The sequence below is a fragment of the Drosophila novamexicana genome, unplaced genomic scaffold (genome assembly GCF_003285875.2).
Source record: "Drosophila novamexicana strain 15010-1031.04,08,12 unplaced genomic scaffold, DnovRS2.1 tig00000770-arrow-pilon, whole genome shotgun sequence".
NCBI classification, from domain to species: domain Eukaryota; kingdom Metazoa; phylum Arthropoda; class Insecta; order Diptera; family Drosophilidae; genus Drosophila; species Drosophila novamexicana.
The window spans coordinates 2,359,941-2,378,711 of NW_020824821.1; the positions used below are offsets into that span (position 1 = coordinate 2,359,941).

Here is an 18,771-nt window from a genome sequence, read left to right on the forward strand (position 1 = left end):
AAGATATAAAAAGTAAATTGTAAAAGAAAATTAAAGAGAGCTGTTTATAGCTAGGAGAAGAATATTGCTTAATAGTTTTACGCAGATAAACGCCGACAACTGGTTACTAGCTTTTTATATAGATCTTCCTGTGTAGAGTTCTATAGAACTGCTTATAAGCTTATAAAAAGCTATAAGGGTTCCTTCTTGATCTATATTTCTTAAAATCAAGTGGATTATTTTGATTTTTCTCATACATATTTCATTTACAGTTTTGTGTTCACATATATTAATATTTTATAGGCCCTGAATAAACGCTCAGCTATATTCACGATTGCAACTTACAAATATAAATATACAAAATAAAATTTGTAAAATATTTCGTTTATGAACTCATAAATGACTTTTTAATGTATATTTTATATACACAACAAATATTCATACATCAGTTTATTATAGATTAAAATAATAATAATAGTTGCATTACAAATTAATAAAGCAAAAATACAGAGTACATCAAATTAAAATTGATAAGACCTCAATTAAAACTATATGCTATATGTACATAGAAAATACGCTCGAGTTTTGCTTTACTTCTTTTCGAACTGGAAAGAATAGTTGGTTGTTTTTTATTAAGCCCAACAGCAAGTACAAAGCGTAACAAAAATTTTACAACAAAGGCAACAAATTTTAAATCACATTAGAAATTGTCTTTCAGAAATTGGGAAACAAGAGCAACGGAAAGTTAAGGAAACACAAACCTTAATTTTTCTTTTTTTCTGTGTATCACAACCTTTTAAACAAGGATAACAATAATTTTTTTTTTTAAACGAACATTTTTCGCGTGAAATTTCGACAAAATTGAGTTAATTCATGAATGCCTACTACAGACTTATATATATGTATGTTTATAAGTATATATATATATATATATATATATATATATATATATATATATATATATATATATATGTGTGTGTATATATCGTTTATGTATATCTTTTAACATATGGCTAAAATAAAACACACAGTTTAAATTGCAAAGAATACAAATGCTGAATACAGAATTAAGTTGCTTTCACTCTACATATATATATTTATATATATTTAATGCAACGAAAGGCTTTGTTTTAACTAAATTAATGTGCGTTCAAGTCTTAGGGTTAACATATAGAAAGCGCCACCGGTTAACTAAAGATTCGCTATTAACTACAATTACTCCGCCTGTTTGCGTATTGTTGGCGGCGGCGGCGCTGGCACCGTTGGCCTTTTGGGCGTTTGAAATGAGTTTGGCGATATGGGTGTGGTCGGCGTGGCTTGCGGCTGCTGCTCCTTATCTCCCGCTGTTAGCGGCTGTTCATGATTATGGTTGTGCTCCCTGCCCGCTATGCTTGTTGCTGCTGTAGTTGTATTTGTTGCTGTGTTAGTTGCTGTATTTGTCGGTGCCCCCGTTGTCGCCTCCTCTCGCGTGCCATTTGTATCACAATTTTCGTGTCGCAATTTCTCTATAAACTTCTCCGTGGTGTAACGTACATTGCCATTGCTATTGTCAATGGTCGCCTGCGTGGGTGTTATGGCCTCATCGTCGCTTTTACTGTCGCCCTTCGGCCCGCCGCTGCCCACTGCCAGTACCATGGGCCGCTTGGGCAGCTGCGGCTTTTGTGGCACATCTGGCTTTAAGCGAAAGCTGCCAATGCTATCGATGCTCCTGCGATCCGCCGTGGGCGAAGGCAGATTATCCAAGCCAAAGAACTGTGTGCGCGTCATGGGTACGGGCTTGGCGGGCGTCACTGGCGGCGGCGGCAACGCCTCCAGCTGTGTGTGCGTTGGCTGGCTGGACGCTGTCGGCTGCTGGAACTGCGCCAGATTGGGCAGCGGCGGCTTTGCTGGCTTCTCCTGCTTTTCCGGTTTTTCGTCCTGCTGCGGGAACAGCTCCTTGGCATGCGGACGATGGTTGGAGCCAACGCCATTGCTGGTGGCCTCTGTTTTGGTAGGCGGCGAGGGCGCATTGGGTTTCTGGCGACGCAGCGTGCCATAGCGCGGACTCTCCATGACTTCTAGGATGACAAGCAGAGAGTAAAAGGAGTTGCTGAATGGTCGGTTGCCTCAGTACTCACCACTATCGTGCTTATCCAAATGCTCATTTGAGGAATTCGATTTGCTTTTGCCTTCGACAAACAGTTTTTGACGCTGCAGCGTTACATAGAACTCGACATCACCATCAAAAAAATAGTCCCACTGACTGATGAGCAGCTCGACAATAATGTTCGCTGCCGAGGAGCTGTTCACCTGGCCAATGTAATCGGCTGGGGCATTGCTGCTCTTGTCGACGCGCGGCCAGAGCATGTTCGGTGACATGACAATCGCCAAATTCTGAGAGCTCATCTTATTGTGCACGGCCCGCTGCTGCAGCAGCGCCAGAAAGCGTGTGAGGTAGCGCAGATTGGCATAGTTCTCCTTGGGCAGTTTGTTCAATATTGCTTTAATCTCCGTCTTGCGCTCCGCCTCGGTGTGCCGCTCCGCAATGCGTATAAAATCCTTGTATAACGCATATGTGAGCAGTGGCTCGGGCAGTTCACGCAAATACAACTTCAATATCGAGCCAATGACATGCGGATCCTGATACTCCAGTGGCAGGGGTGTTTTCACATGCTGAGCCTCCAGTGCGTGCTTCATGCGTCGCAGCTTGGTGCTGGCACAGCCCACACGCAACAGACCCTCCTCCTCTAGGCCATGCTCCAGGAGGCAACAGCAGCACAGCTCCACAATGTAGGAGATGTCGCGATGTGTCGACTGCAGATGCTCCTTGAGCGAGGTGCCAAATCGCGATTTCTCCGTGCCCTGTATGGTATCCTGAATGCGCGCCAGCGATTCATTCACATGCTGCAGCGCACGTTCGTGATAGTTTCTTTGGTTGAGCACATAGTCACGTATGCAGCTGACAATCTCGTCCTCTTTGGCAATAAGCTCCAGCATTTGTGCCGCCCACGCATCACGCTCCTTTTCCAGCTTCAGTTCGCACTCCTCCTGCTGGCCCTTAATGTGATTCACCTTAGCCGCGGGCTCATCCAGTCGTATGGCAGCCTGAAAGTGAAAAGAACGAAGGCGGAGAATAGATTTAGTTGAGTCAAACATCCAAGAGATAAGAAATCTATCTCGCGGGTCTTTCTCTTGTTTGCCACTGGCGTCACTTTCACACGCTTCTTCACACTGAGTACCCCTGCTTGCCCCTTATCTATGCCCACCTAAAAGGTGGCAGCGCGACAAGTGTCTGTGATTGTTCCACTCGCCCCTTAAATGGGGCCTATAAAAATACACTGTGACCAGCTGCAGCAATCAATTTCTTTGTTTCACACGCAAATGGGAACATTTACAAGGTAAATATTGTACATTTTTATGGGCGTGTGCACAGCCTGACCGATATTTGCGGGTAATTGACATACCGCATTGCGTTGCACCTTTGACTCATAGCTCTCAACTTAACGGATTATTGATAAGAAAATTGTGAATTTAAGTAGAGCTCAGAATAGGGTCGCACAAGGAGTGAGAAAATATATCCAAGGTTGAAATAGAGTCTGAAAGTTACGCCTTAAGCTGAAGCAGATAATAATTCTCATCCATATAATATAGTATTTGTAAAAGTAATAGTAATATAAAGTATAATAAATTAAAACAAATGGAATTGGATCTGAGCTTATGCGGTAAAGGCGATACAACTTAAAGTAATTAATATGGGATATATTAAGCTTTAATACTGGACAGTTTGTACAAGGTCTATGTAAAGAAAATAAGGTAGCTGGTCTATTGACAAATTAGTAAAATATCCTGGATATCTGTATACTATATATACCGAATTTGGGCGTGTATTGCTCTCTTTGAGTCTTTGAGAAGTTCCGCGTATAATTAGTCCCTTCACATTTATTTATGGATATACTTGGCTAGCTAGCTAGTGTATTTAATCAGCCGTATGCACAATGCTGTATAATATTTCTTATCGCGTCGCGCGGTACAATTCTCTTTTACCCCTACGTCAATAAACCGAACAGTCGTAAGTTTGCTAAAAATAAGCAAAATCGTGACAAACTGAAGTCTCTCACTCACTCTCTGCTTCTCTCTTACTCTGTCCAGTATCTCTATCTCTTTCAATGTGCAACTGTGAATGAGCAAACAATGCCATCCACCATCTAATTATAAACTGAACCCAAAACAACATCTTTCAATGGCAGTCAGCGTGTGACTCACAACCTGTCCATTTATATACTATAAGTAATAACCTCTAATGACCTACATTAGAGTTGAAAGCGGGTATGAGAGACGGTTTGCAAACATAACAAACATTCCCCCAGCTCTGCCCAAAGGTTAGCAAGGTACTACAACAACAAAATTTGTATATAAGTATGTCGCATATAGAGCTCAATTAGAGCGCTCCTAATATGAAATGCTAGCTGTCGATTAGCTGCCAGCCAGTGCCAGAGCCGCATTAATTTTTATGGTGTGCCGATAAGATTATGGTAACTATAGCCACATATAAACTTTAAGAAATTCTACTTAAATTTGATATGACATACGAGTGGACAATTAATACTAGGTTGATGTTATTCCAAGCGACTTGCTCGCTCATTGCTTCAATTTTCAATTATGATGTCACTGGGTGTCCGGCTAAAGTCAATGAACGTCTTCCGACACCTTAAACAGTAATAACAACAACAACAAGTATGAACAACAACAACAACCCGACTACCCATATAAGGCATAAAGCATGTCGTCGAGTTGTCTTGGCTTGTAAAACGGAAAGCAATGCAAAAAAAAAAATTTAATAACATATAAAATCATCATAAAAATAAGGTACGAAAAAAAGTATTAACGGCAAAACCAGAGTAAAAGCTATACAGCAGAAGCTCACTAAAGCGAACGCCAATATACAAAATGTACCCCATTTAGAATGATAAAATTAAAAGATAATTAAAAAATGCAGGAAAAATCCGCACATAAACTGAATATTAAAGCACAATTCTAAAAATCAGTAAAAATCGATGTTATCGAAATCGGAGAAGCTGCCTATTTGTGGAGGTTTCACTGTACTGCCAAAAGTCGGCTTATTAGCTAGAGAAATTGAAACGGCAACCGTTCAAAATGTCAAACAATCCTGCGACAATATCATAAAGACAAGCGACGCCAAGCGACGCATAAATTGAATAGCTTGCCCCAACAATAACAACAAAGAAATAACAACAATGGCAACAATTCTATTGTGAGATGATAAAAATGAAAAAGAACGAAATAAACCATATACTGAAATTAAAAAGAAGAAAAAGAATTGATTGCTTTCTTGCCTGGCGCTTGTCATCCGGTTGCGACTATATGTAAAACAGTGCTTAAAACTCAATTGGAAAAAAATTCAAAACGAGTGAGAAATTATAATATATTGTAAAAGAGAACATAATGACAAGACCAAAAAAGAAGCTGAGCAAATATTCCTAGAGAGCTAACGTATATCTGTAATATGAAAAAGTATGAAAATTAAACACTTTTACGCTATGTTAAATAACATAATAAATTACACGCTGTAAGCTAACATATTTATGTTATATAAAACCAAGTAAAATATATTAAACGAAGTCGGAAAATATTTCTTAAGAAATTTATCAAATTTTCAAAACAACAATAATAAATAAGCTAATACAAGCTAAATTAGCTAGAAACTTTTATCAATTTTAAATAAAAAACAAGCAGATTTCTATTTGATAGGCAATCCTATCAGATAATGAGAAGAATACAGAGTACACAACTTTACTTAACATCAATTGAAATAATTGGAAAGTAAATTGAACGCTTTTCCATTCAACAAAAACTCATTAAAATACGAACTTGCGCTCGTTTTTTATTAATGAGGAGTATTTGTTGAGAGTACACAAAAATATCTTGGAAAACACACAAAACGATATTAATCCCAATTTTAATTCAACTCAATTGCATTATACCAAGTATATTTAAAGTTTCTATTTACCTTACGAGCAATAAAGTGGCATTATTCAAACAAATTCGAGAACCATGTTTGTTATACGAGGCCTGTCGTGCTATAAATAATGACTCTCGGCCCACTGTGCATTGTGGCTTGCGCTCCATTTAAAGGCGAGCACACGCACACGGCACAAAGCAACGGAGAACTTGTATAAATAGTTAATATTGCTATTGTTATTGTTGTTGATGTTATTGTTATTGTCATACTTTGACGCCGTTGACGCTCCGCTTTGCAATTGTATTCTTTCAGCGTATCCTAAGCGAATTCCTCAATTTGGATAAGAGCTACGCTATTATCACAAACAACTTGACCAGCTGCTCATAATTTACGAGCTGCATATTTCCTAATTAACCAAAAGTAGCAAAAAACTAGTCAGATAAAAGTACACACCTGTGTATAGTTGAAATATATATATATATCCATATTGATCTCCACTTCTAATTAAAATTACGTTTTAACTGCATCAAATAAAGAACCAAGTGTTGGAATCAACAATTTTAGCCCATGCTAGTCTTGCCGTGAGAATCTTGAAGCTGGTGCATAATCTTTCGTTTATTAAACCTTTGATCAGCATTGGCCACCCAAGAACGTATCAAATATATTCTCCCAAAGATCTTTGAAAATGTTATTCAAGCCGACCGGGCGGTAAGCAAAAAACTTTCATGCAACCATTTTTCGCGATATTTCTACACATGCGGGTGGAATTTATACAATGAATATTTCACCTTCCTAGCTTTTACGGTTTGGGCTGTGCATTGATCACTGATCACTGATCAGTCAGTCAGGACAGAGAGATTTGATATATCTTGCTCCTATAAGATCTGAGATATGCTCAAAAACACGATTTCGATATTGATTTTTTTCCAATTTCATGGAAACATAATAGAGTCCGTAATTGACGGGCTTATACGACTCGAGTCAAAGATGGATCCTTATGGATATAACAGAAACTATTATACACATTTTACCCCTATTTACTTGAGTTTAGAATATAATTATTGTTCATTGAATTATTAAGTGCTTTCGAAACGGCAAAACCTTTAAAGGATTTACTTAACGAGCAACTGGATGTACTCTTATTTTAATTTAATTTTCTATAAGGAATATAGTCAAAGAATATTACTCGATCTTACTTTTTTTTTACTGTGCATCAAACATTTAATGCAGAGAGAAAAAGATTTATGCGCTGCCCGTTTTGGTTAGGATTGGGAAAACTTACCTCATGGCTCCGTTTCAGTGAGGTATATTCCTGTAATGTGCGCGACACATTACGCTTTAGCGTTGAGATCTCTTGTATTTCTTTATCTAAGATGTTTTTTAAGCGCCGCACAACTTTCGTCTCCGTTTCCAGTTCGCTCTCTATGCTGCACTCGGCGATTGTCTTCTCCAGTTCGCCTGCAAATTGCGAAAGAGTTTTTAAATAAATACAACTCTTTAGTTGATGATGTAAAGTACGAGTGTGTGTGTAAGGTACCACTCTGTGTGTGTGTGTGTGTGTGTGTGTGTGTGTGTGTGTACGTGCGTGTGTATTCCCTAGTGTCTAAGTGAGGAAGTCAATGCTTATTTAAGACCTTATCGTTGCCGAACGGACGGTAGCAACTGTTGTTGCTGTGTGTTGTTGTTGTTCTGCCGGTTCATAGTTGTGGGCCATGCATTGGGACAGCGGGCACGGGGGCGTCACTAGCTTCTCTGACGAAGCTGAGTAAGCAAAATTGTGATAATTGTGTTGAGTGCGACGACGCCGTTGACGCCGTCGATGCCGCCGCCGCCGCCAGCAGCAGAGCCTATCACACAACAATAGGGGCGCCGTCACAGGCAGAAGGGAGGGGCGACAACACCACTGAAGTATAAAATTGAAGATATGCTCGCTTCTTTTTTGAGTGGCAACGAGAAGACGAGGTGATGGAGCGAGGAGGTGGAATTGAAGCGCGCCGTGGCTAAGAAATAAATTGAAAAAGGGCACACTTGAGACAGTGGAGCAAATACGTGAAAATAACCAAAACTATCGAAAACATAGGAAAATATTAAAACAGACACAAGTTAATAGATCGAAAATTCATAAAATATTTCAATAAGCAATTGAGACCAACTTAAGAGAAAATAAGAGAAGATAAACATATTCAAAAAAAAAGAATTATTATATAAATTATCATTTTAAATTTACAAGCATTTTTAGGTTATATATGTAATTCTTAACTGTCCAAAAATTTAATATTAAAATTACTTAAATATTGTAAATATCATGTAAAAAATGATCTCTTTTTTATTTAAAACCCTGTTTCAAAATAAAATGTCTTTATGTAACTAGTAAATAGAAATGGGAACTGAAAATGTTTGCGTGAAACACGACAAATTTAGCAATATATAAAAGTGATTGGCTTTACTCTATATTATTTATTTATTTATACAAACGCAACCCTGTTAAGCATTTGTGTACGTGAAATTTGTATAAATTCAAATATGGAGCTGATAAATCCAAAGCTTACACAATAGACGTACAAAGCGACAAATGAGAAAACTGGAGAGCTTTATACTTGAATAGTTCACCTACTTTTGCATGCAGGCCGAACAAAGGCTTTACTTTTGCCTTATGTCATAATGCTGCGGACAAAACTAATCAAATAAAAGTTGAACCAAGGTAATTTATAGCTGTAAATGTTGATGCGCTGTCTCTGCTGCTGTCGACGCTGGCAGAGTAGCTAAATTGCAATTGCAGCACGCATCTGCTGTGCTCGTGTACGTGTGTGTGTGTGTGTGGTATGTGTGTGTGGCATGCTAAAAGTGTCAGTGGAGTCAATAATGAGTAATGCGATAAAGAGTGGGAGAAGAGAGCGAAACGCTAAAACAAAATAAGGTGTGGGGGTTGTATATGTAGGAGGTTGTATGAGAATGTGAGTGTTTTTTTTATTTTTGGCACAACTTTTACTTTTTGGTCTGCGTATCGTAATCATAACATAATTATTGCAGTTCACTTTTACCTGGGTTTTTTTTTAATGAAATGACCAATGAAGTTTCGATAGAGAAATAAAAAAATGTAACCGGGCATAAAAGAGCGGGTGTTGCCTGGCGGGTGCGAGGCTTAATAAATACACATAAACACAATAACAATCAAAACAAAAAAAATAAATAAAAACGAAAACAAAACCTTTATAAATAGATAGGCAAATAAAAATAAGAGCGGCAAACCGCAAGACAGCGGCAGCGAATGACTGTTGAAAAGAAAGCAACGAAAAAAAATCACCATAAAAATTATTATAATGATTAAAAAACGCGCTAAGCAGCAGCGACAACTCTGGAGGAGTGTTGCTGACTAGCAGACACCCTGCACTTAGACTGCATATATTTGTATTTTTCTATATAAGAACGTACTCAAAATAAAGACGTTTTGAAAATTAAATAACTCAAAATAAGTGACTGTTTAATTTAAGGAAAGTGAGGGAAGAAGCTATGCTAAAATAGAAAATTGCTTTTTCGGTGTACAATACACATACATATAAGAAGCTATGCACTAAATTGACTGCCTATTGCTTTTATAAATTGCAGCAGCTGAAAATCGAACTTTATCTATTACGACAGAACAAAGGAGTTATGTTGTTCCAAATTGACGTATTCAAAAAGACAGCGCAGATCGACTTCTGCTGACCAATAAAATATACTTTATAAAGTCGGGGCTCACGAGCACCACACCCTATTGTTGTTGTTTTGACTGGGTATAGGGTATAATAATCGACTTCGATGTTGAGAAATATAAATGCCACAAGGCCAAGCGCAGACAAGGCGAGGCCACACACACACAAAGACAAGCACACATACACACGCACAAAACGCACGCAAGCCCATGACACACAGTCATCAGAGCATATGCATAGACATTTATGCGCCTACTTACATATACATATGCACGCAAACATAACTGTGCACACCTTGCGCATTTTATGTGGTTTCGTATTCAATTTTTTTCAATTTAGATTTTTTTCTAGCTGGCGCCCTTATCACAACCAGCAAGACGCCGATAAAAGCACACATACACACACACGCACTAGTAAGTACACACACACACGCATACGCTCCCCTTGGATTTACTCACCGCAATTCGCTAGAACCTTGTGCAACGGCATATCCTTGGGCAACTCCTTGGCGGTTTCGTCCAGCGCCTGGGCAATCTTGTAGTGACTGTTTTTCTTGATGCGCTTGTCGTGCTCCTCGATGGTAACGGTGCCATTGCTGCTGCTGCTGCTGCTGCCACTGTGCGCTGGTAATTTGCGCACAATTTTCTCAATGGTTTCGCGATATCGGTCCACCTGTTTCTCAATGGTCTCAAGCTCAGAATCTTTGCAGTCCGATTTTGTAGATCTATATTAAGAAAAACACAACAAATACAGATACAAATCACTATACTGACACCGATATATATGTAAATGCCATTACACAAATGCCGTTAGGTCATCAGCTACGTAAGAAACATGCATATAAAAAACGTAAGCGCTGCGCTTTATTTTGGCATTGATTTGTGTTATGTTTGTTGTTGCTGTTGTTGTTGTTGTTGTTGTTATGAGGCAACACCTGAGCCCGCCACTGGCTGCTTGCGCTTTTGTCTGGCTCTTTTGGAAGTCGTCGCGTCTTTACGGTTGCCGCTGCCTGCCTGCCTGCCCCCTGGCCTTTGAACTTACCTTAAATTTTCAGCAGCAATTTTTATTTTTGCAAATTGTTTCTTCATTTTGTTGCCGCTTTGCACACGCTACCGACCGCCTTTTTACGTTTTACAAAAACAAAATGCACTTTGTTGTGGTTTATTTTGCTGTATTAAATTAACTCGGCATTTACAAATATTTTTAAACACTGGCAAAAATTAGTCATTCTCGGTCGACGAATTACGGAAAAATGATGTAAAGTCGAGGTATTTTGATATCGATCAACTATCGATGGCTGTCATTGCATGCCCAAAGAGTCTAAATATCGATATGTGCAAGCATAAAATACTATTATTGGGTATATCATGCGGCTGACTGTAATGGCCGGCAAAGAGCCTATTATGAGGCAAAGAGCCTTAGATAAAAATAATATTTATGTTTTTATGACTTTTATAATATCCAATAATCGACCCAAATGATTATTCGATTAATTAAATTATCGTCGCCTTCAACTGTTGAACATCGCCATTCGCGATAATATGCCTTCTCTAATGAGCTTCAGCTGCACGTGTGAGCTCAAAGTAGTTTTTGTTTTCATCAAAAAATTGGAATTTTATCAAGTTTTCTATGGATTATATGACTGATGAGGAGGCGGTTAAGAGCGTTTGGGAGTACTACAACCGTGAGAATGGCAAAGAAGAGCCGAAGCAAGACCGGGGGACGATCAGGAAACGATTTGAACAAAAAGTGATTCGTCTATTAACAATACACAATGTGCCTTATTCAAAAAAAGAAGGTGAAAACACATTCAATCTCTATTTATCGTTAAATTTATGCAACATTATTCCAGATGAAGACACTTACGAGGACTATTTGCTGTCTGACGGGGAAAATGCGCCAAAGCCAAAAGGTATCAAGCCCAAGTCGTCAATCAGAGCTGTGCCTGACGACGAAGAAGATGTGGACGAGCGCATTGCGTCCATAAAGAACAAATTGCGCCAGAAGAAGCGTCCAACCACAGAACGACAACAGAAAAGGCGTGAGGCCAAAAAGCTTAAACAAAGCAAAGGAGTGCAAAAGCTGCTTCTGTCCTCGGCAAAATCAATTAAAAACGAGAACATTAAGCAAGAGAAACTGAAGAATGGGTTGATCAAAACGGAGTCAAATCAATCTGGGGATGCCACGGACAGCAAGGCAGTCATTCAGCCCGTTAAAGTGGAGCCGGTGTTTAACGAGGAAGCCAAAATTGTTTATTCCAAAATCGATTTTGCGGCCAATCCAGGCGCTAAAGCTAAGAAATCGCATCAGAATCCAAAAGAAATTCTAAAAAAGCTGAAAGATACGCGTCAGCACATAAACAAACTCAAGGAACAGGGCGAAGCAGACAAGGCAGCCGAATTACAGAATGATATTGCCTGGAAAAAGGCATTTGACAAGATTGAGGGCAAAAAAGTGAAGGATGACACCAAGCTTCTTCAGAAGGCCATCAAAAAAAAGAAGGTGGAGAAGCGGGCGGCAAAGAAGAAATGGACAGAGCGTAAACAGAAAGTGGATCATGATATTGCGAAGCGTCAGAAGAAGCGACAGGAAAATCTTGACAAGCGCAGCAAGGATAAGAAGAACAAGAAATTGAAGAAGGCTAGCAAAAAGGGCCGAATTATACCCGGCTACTAGCTCCTGTTGGCAAATAAATTAGATTAACAAGTCAAATATAAAAAAAAATTGACAAAACAAAATTCAAAGTGCTTTTAAATTTCCCTCTATATAAATTTTTCTATATTTCTGGCCGTAATTTAGTCCAAATTCTTTTGTGTATTTTTCGATAACCTTTTGGTCACTTAATGTCATTGTATATACCACGGTGCGCAGCACAGGCAAGAAGAAGAGCCGCGCGCAACAGCTGTAGTCAAATCAACAGCTGCTCAAAGACTCGCATTGTTGTATTTTGTGAACTAAACACAAGTTCGGGTTTGCATCAGCAATAACGTCTCGTTATTACCAGCACAACCAGGATAGAGAACCGGTGGTGCTTGGACGCAATTTGGTTAAACTGTGTCATGGATCGTCAACAAAAACGGCTTCAAAAACACAACTGCTAGTGAATACCAAAAAAATAAGCAACAATAAGAAGAAGCACATACTGTGACCAGCGCGCACGAAACAACGTGTGAGAAGAAATCAGAAAAACCGAAACACACACTCGCAGCATACACACACACGCGTACAAATACACATACATGCACACACCGCCAAACGAGTGCAGAGATACAGCAACGCGCCGAGCGCAATCTATTTTATTCACATTTTCCACACACAAAAATACCAGCAGCGCGCAGCGAAAAATTAACAATTGCGTCGTACAACAGATCAGAAGGAAGAGGAAAAACGCTTAGAAAAATATATTTTTTGCGAGTGAAACCAACAATTGCTTCAGAGAATTGTGCAAAGCTGAATCGAATGACCAGCAATATTTGCTTGTCAAAATAGTCCAGAACAAGCTGGCAACAACAAGAACAAAATACCAGCAGCCCCCGAACAGTAGCAGGAAGAGAGTATTGTGTGTCTGTGTGTGTGTGTAAGAGAGAGCAGAACCGCCAGCTGAGATTCCCGTAATACCAGCAGCATCAGAGCAACCAGAGCTTCACAATGAGCATGGTACGGCGTATCATTTTGCTGGCTCCAAGATATAAAATTTGGACAAAAGGTAAGCGGAAAATGGCAATTTACAATCAATCGCGAACATACAAAACATATTAAATTTATGATTTGCTGTGCAAAATCGTATACGTAACTGCGTCATTTGCTGAGAGCGGGCCGTCACGTAGCCGCAGCAGCCGTAAGCAACAGCAGCAGCAATAACAAGAATATCAGCGTCCGTTTGGCAAAATGCTTATCAGAATTTCTTAGCTGCATAATAAACGTTACACTCACTTTTGGCTTATATGAAGGTCGCATTTGGCTAACAAGGCTGGTCCAGACGTTTTGAGCCATTGATTTAGAGCCAACTCGAATGAGTTACATACATGAATATATGATTAAAATTCATGTCAAACAGCATTTGGCGAAGGTCAACGTTGCATAGACATAACGTTATTCCAATCAGACAACGTAGCTTGTATCGTATTTACGCTGATTTGTTGTGTTGTTGTTGTTCGATTTTTTGTTTACAGCGGCGTCGGCGGCAGCGGCCGCGTTTTTGAACTGAACTTGAATTGTTTTTAAATGTGGTCGAGGTTTAATTATTGCGGTTAAGGCTCTGACGCAATGGTCGGCCGCTTGAAAATATACTTTTTATGTACGTATGTCTAATGTGCACAAATGGCAAAAGTCATTTTTCCAGTGGTCGCAGGTAATAAACTTTTTCTTTATAAACGTAGCCAGCGGTTGGGCGGAAGTGTGGAAATTATATAAGTGCAAGTTGTTAGGGTATTATGATGAGTCGTTTATTTAATGTGCACTTTCATGTACAGTGAAATCTCGACAGACGAACAGACCTCCCAACTGAGGTTTCACTGTATTTCTCCTCTACTTTTTTTTTTTTGTTATTATTACAAATACAATTTGAACCCGTCATTATATAGTATTCAAATTCATTTTTTACTGCTGAAACTGCATTTTTTTCCGAGTTATATATCAATGCCCAACATTTTCCCCTGAACTTGTCAGTTTTTTTTTAGGCTCTAATTGAATTGAATAATTTTTATATGCGTAGCTGCTAATTGGCCTTGGATTTCTTCCACTATCAGCGAGAACAACAATTTGCATGAATTGTCAACAGACACCAGCCAAACGAACCCTAATATAAGGAACCGAGTGTATAGCCCAGAAATGGGACAATATTTTCGATCTTATATTTCCACGATAGATACATGATATAGTCAAGCAATCTTGATAGAAGTCCAAGGATACTGAAATGCGACATTTGTGTTCCTTGCCCAAAATTCATTAGGATAGCTTCAAGGAGCGCTATAGACATTTGGTTTTATGGATGCATCTGTTGATGCATATACATGTATATTTTATGGGGTAACATCGTGGATACAAATAAAGAAATACAAATTGTCTAATAAGTTGAGTAGAAATTTTATTCTGGGACACACTAGCTCGCATTCCCATATACAATACATTATATAACATACGATTATCATGCTATTATCACAAAGCTGTCTACAATCTGCAATCTGATGTTCTTGGCGGAGGGTTCAATGGACGAACTGGACGACAAAGCAAATCAATTTGCAGCTTGTAAATTGTCATATTTAATAGATACTAAAGTCTTCTCTTCTCTCACCCGCAGGAAGCAGCCACGTACAGCACACACCCAAATGCATCATACTGAGCACAGGGCTGGAGGGCAGAGCGTTTGCCGTGCGTCAGTTCCATTTGGCCACACAGCACTGCACCGCCAATGGGCATCTGCTGCTGGAGCCGCTGGTGGCCATACCCGCCTACATTGACATCACGAATGGTGTCACATCCATGTCGGATGCGAGCAGCGGCACGAGCACTGGCACGGGCGCAGGCACCGGCACTGGCACAGGAACAGGGCCTGGCGTAGGCGGCAGCGGTGGAGCCGGTAAAGTGCCTGGCGCGGGCGCTGGCAGCAATGGTGCGAACACAACCGGCGGCGGCGCTGGTGGTGATAAGTTTTTGTCCTGTCCCAAATGTGGCAGCGCATGCACCCAAGTTGAGACATTTGTCAGCTCAACACGCTTTGTGAAGTGCGCCAAGTGCAATTATTTCTTTGTGGTACTCTCCGACGTGGAGACTAAGCAGCGCATCAAGGAGGAGCCAAAGAATCAGCGGAAGCCGCCGCCGCCGCCGCAAAAGATCATGGAGTATCTGGATAAGCATGTCGTGGGCCAGGAATTTGCCAAGAAGGTGCTTGCCGTTGCCGTTTACAATCATTACAAGCGCATCCATCACAATTTGCCGCAGCTGCAGCAGCCAACTACGGGCTCGGGCAGCGCCAGCGGCGGACTGGATGGTATACCGCGCACGGATCTGCTGCATATCACCGGCATTGGTCACACACTGAACAGCACGCCGGGCAGCGAGCTGCCGCCAAAGCCAGCCCAAATGGGTTTGGGTGGTGGACTGACTGGTTCCGGTCTCGGCAGCGGCCTGCATAGCAGCGCCAGCAGCGTCGGCTCCGCGCGCAACGAACATCGGCCCGGCTCCGAGATACTGGACAAGCAGAGCAACGATGTCAAGTTGGAGAAGAGCAATATTATAATGCTGGGCCCGACGGGTTCCGGTAAAACCCTAATTGCCCAGACAATTGCCCGTTGTCTGGATGTCCCGTTTGCCATCTGCGATTGCACAACGCTAACCCAAGCCGGCTACGTGGGCGAGGATATCGAGAGCGTTATATCAAAGCTGCTGCAGGATGCTAACTACAAGTAATTACACTAACACAATAACATAACACTTAAAATCTGTTTCCAATTCACGAAAAGAGAATTCCAAGCTTAGTTTCCAACAATTTTCCTTCCTGCTGATTAGCCAATCCAACATTCTCTAGTCAGGATGTGATAGATAATTAATTGTCATAGCGATCTTCGAAGTTTTGTACCAATTTTCCGAAGTTGCAGGTGGAATTTTCGAAAACCCTATATAAGCTTGTACCTTCATAATATAAGATAACTTCAGGACAAATTTGGTCTATGCGATGATTTTCAGTCACAAAAAATTAAGACTAACGCTCTTCTCTCTCCTATTCTCTTGCAGCGTGGAACGTGCTCAAACAGGCATTGTCTTCTTGGATGAGGTGGACAAAATTGGCGCTGTGCCCGGTATACATCAGCTGCGCGACGTGGGCGGCGAGGGTGTGCAACAGGGCATGCTTAAAATGCTGGAAGGCACCGTTGTCAATGTACCCGAGCGCAACTCACCGCGCAAGTTGCGTGGCGAAACGGTGCAGGTGGACACAACGAATATACTATTTGTCGCCTCGGGCGCCTATACGGGCCTGGATCGCCTGATTGCCCGTCGTCTAAATGAGAAGGTGAGAACCGAGCCGTAGCCTCAGACTGAAAGCTGTACTCATCTCTTGTTTGCATTTTTATTAGTATCTGGGCTTTGGCATGCCCTCGACCAGCGGTTCGGGCCGTCGAGCGGCTCAATCGACAGCGAGTCCCATGGATAACGATCAGGAAGAGCGTGATAAATGCTTGACCAAGGTGCAGGCGCGTGATCTCGTTGAATTTGGAATGATACCCGTTAGTAGCTCGATCTAAACTATCTATATATAGTATATATATTTACTTACTGCAATTTATGCACAGGAATTTGTTGGTCGCTTTCCGGTCATTGTGCCCTTCCACAGCTTGAACGTCAATATGCTGGTGCGCATTCTAACCGAGCCACGCAACGCCCTGGTGCCGCAATATAAGGCGCTGCTGGGTCTGGACGAGGTGGATCTATCATTTACCGAAGACGCTGTGGAATCAATTGCCACATTAGCCATGGAGAGGCATACAGGCGCGCGCGGTCTGCGCTCCATAATGGTAAGCTCTAAGAAATGTTGCTGAATCAACCGATCTTAATCATACCATACATATCCACAGGAGACACTGCTGCTGGATCCCATGTTCATCGTGCCCGGCTCAGATATTAGAGGTGTACACATTACCGCGGAATATGTGCGCGGCAATACGAAGCCCGTTTACATTCGCAACAGCGATGAAGATGCCAGCGTGACCGGCGATGGCACAACGGAAACAACAGATTCGGAGCCCACCAACGATAATGATAAGAACTTTGAGGATAGTGAAAAAGTACGGCTCAAACAGTAAACGCCCAGTTAACAAACGCAGTAAACAAAAGCTAAAGCGACTAGCCTAACAACAGCTACAACAACAACAACAACAACCGCAGTAACAACAAACACAACAAAATGCAACGCTTTTTCTTTTGTTTTTTACCCATCTCCGAAATTTGTGCCTGCGCTTTTCATTGAATTCACTTTTTAGACATCTTAGAGTTACATTTTGTTAAAACATTTTCAGCTTTGCAATTTGCTTTAATTTCGAACTCTATTTAATCTTAGTACCATATATATATGATCGTTAATGTGTTATATTATTTTTAGTCACGTTTAAATGATACTTTGGTCGGTACATAGCCCCCTACTACCTGTCGCACAATTTTTGAATGGCTCTTGCGCAATTTATATACACAATATATATACAAATTATATCGCTCTCCCCCTATGCCCAATGCACCTGTGATTCAGAATTGACAAGCAGCGTAAATTGTTTATGCACGCAGCCGTTCAAAAATAGTTTGCAACATTCAATTCAATTAAGGCCAACTGTAAAACATAACATTCACTAGAATTGTATTCAAAAATGATAATAAAAAAATACACTACTTTTTTTAAAAACAATCCATAAGTGCGACTTATTGGAGCAAAATAAATATGAGTACGACAACAGTCTATGCCTGTTGCGTGTTTCATAAGCCCTATATATCTATATAATATATATTTCAATAACTCTCAATATATAGATATATATATACGAGGCAAAAGCAAAGTGAGTTAAAAATTTTTTGGTAGCCCAATTAAAGAGATGAGAGAAGCAAATTATATTTTTAACTAATTTAAGTTGTACAAGGAAACGTAAATAAAAATTAAAAAAAAGAACATAACAAAAAAAATGGAATAAAAAAATTTAAAAACAAAAGACTTTAATATCGCTATCGTGGCTTAAGGGGGACTATCTAGAAATAATCTTGTAGAGGGCGTTGCAATTTTATTATGAAATGTGTAATGCATAGAAGTACATATGTATATTCTTGGTTAGTATCAACAACCGAGTCGACAGACTTTGTTTTCAAGAAGACTCTGTTTAGCTGACAAATGAATGAACTGTCAAAAGTAGTCTTATATGGAAAACTTTTTGTTTTTCAAGATATTTTAACCAAAGTTGGCATATAAGTTTCGCTCATACACACATACATATGCAAAATCAACATCGGACTAATATATAATATAGACAATAGGAGCTATGGGTCGAAAAATTTGTACTTGTACCTACAATTTGTTTATCAAGATATCTTACCCAAATTTGGCATTTATAAGTTTCACTGTATCATATATCTGTCATAGGAAATATCGGTCGAAAATGAGGATCT

General features: G+C 40.2%; 3 protein-coding genes across 4 annotated transcripts; 2 read left to right on the forward strand and 1 right to left on the reverse strand.

Moving 5' to 3' along the window:
* Nucleotides 1-970: 970 nt before the first annotated feature.
* LOC115763867 (rho GTPase-activating protein 92B) lies at nt 971-10,913 on the reverse strand. Of its 2 annotated transcripts, none has more exons than XM_030706645.1 (5): nt 10,672-10,913; nt 10,089-10,354; nt 7,221-7,396; nt 2,097-3,063; nt 971-2,033 (listed from the first exon to the last, which is right to left on the reverse strand). In XM_030706645.1, the coding sequence occupies exons 1-5, from the start codon at nt 10,716-10,718 to the stop codon at nt 1,195-1,197; spliced, it is 2,295 nt and encodes a 764-aa protein (XP_030562505.1). In that variant the 5' UTR covers nt 10,719-10,913; the 3' UTR covers nt 971-1,194. The 2 variants fall into 2 exon arrangements, with proteins under 2 accessions (XP_030562505.1, XP_030562503.1); XM_030706643.1 differs by having other exon boundaries at nt 971-2,036; nt 10,672-10,908.
* Nucleotides 10,914-11,185: 272 nt separating this feature from the next.
* On the forward strand, nt 11,186-12,325 carry LOC115763869 (surfeit locus protein 6 homolog). The gene is made up of 2 exons (XM_030706647.1): nt 11,186-11,428; nt 11,483-12,325. The coding sequence occupies exons 1-2, from the start codon at nt 11,260-11,262 to the stop codon at nt 12,304-12,306; spliced, it is 993 nt and encodes a 330-aa protein (XP_030562507.1). The 5' UTR covers nt 11,186-11,259; the 3' UTR covers nt 12,307-12,325.
* A 78-nt stretch (nt 12,326-12,403) lies between these two features.
* On the forward strand, nt 12,404-18,102 carry LOC115763868 (ATP-dependent Clp protease ATP-binding subunit clpX-like, mitochondrial). The gene is made up of 7 exons (XM_030706646.1): nt 12,404-13,336; nt 14,930-16,034; nt 16,363-16,639; nt 16,704-16,853; nt 16,920-17,141; nt 17,202-17,411; nt 17,726-18,102. Exons 1-7 carry the CDS (start codon nt 13,279-13,281, stop codon nt 17,756-17,758), a joined length of 2,055 nt encoding a protein of 684 aa, XP_030562506.1. The 5' UTR covers nt 12,404-13,278; the 3' UTR covers nt 17,759-18,102.
* The last annotated feature ends 669 nt before the right edge of the window (nt 18,103-18,771 follow it).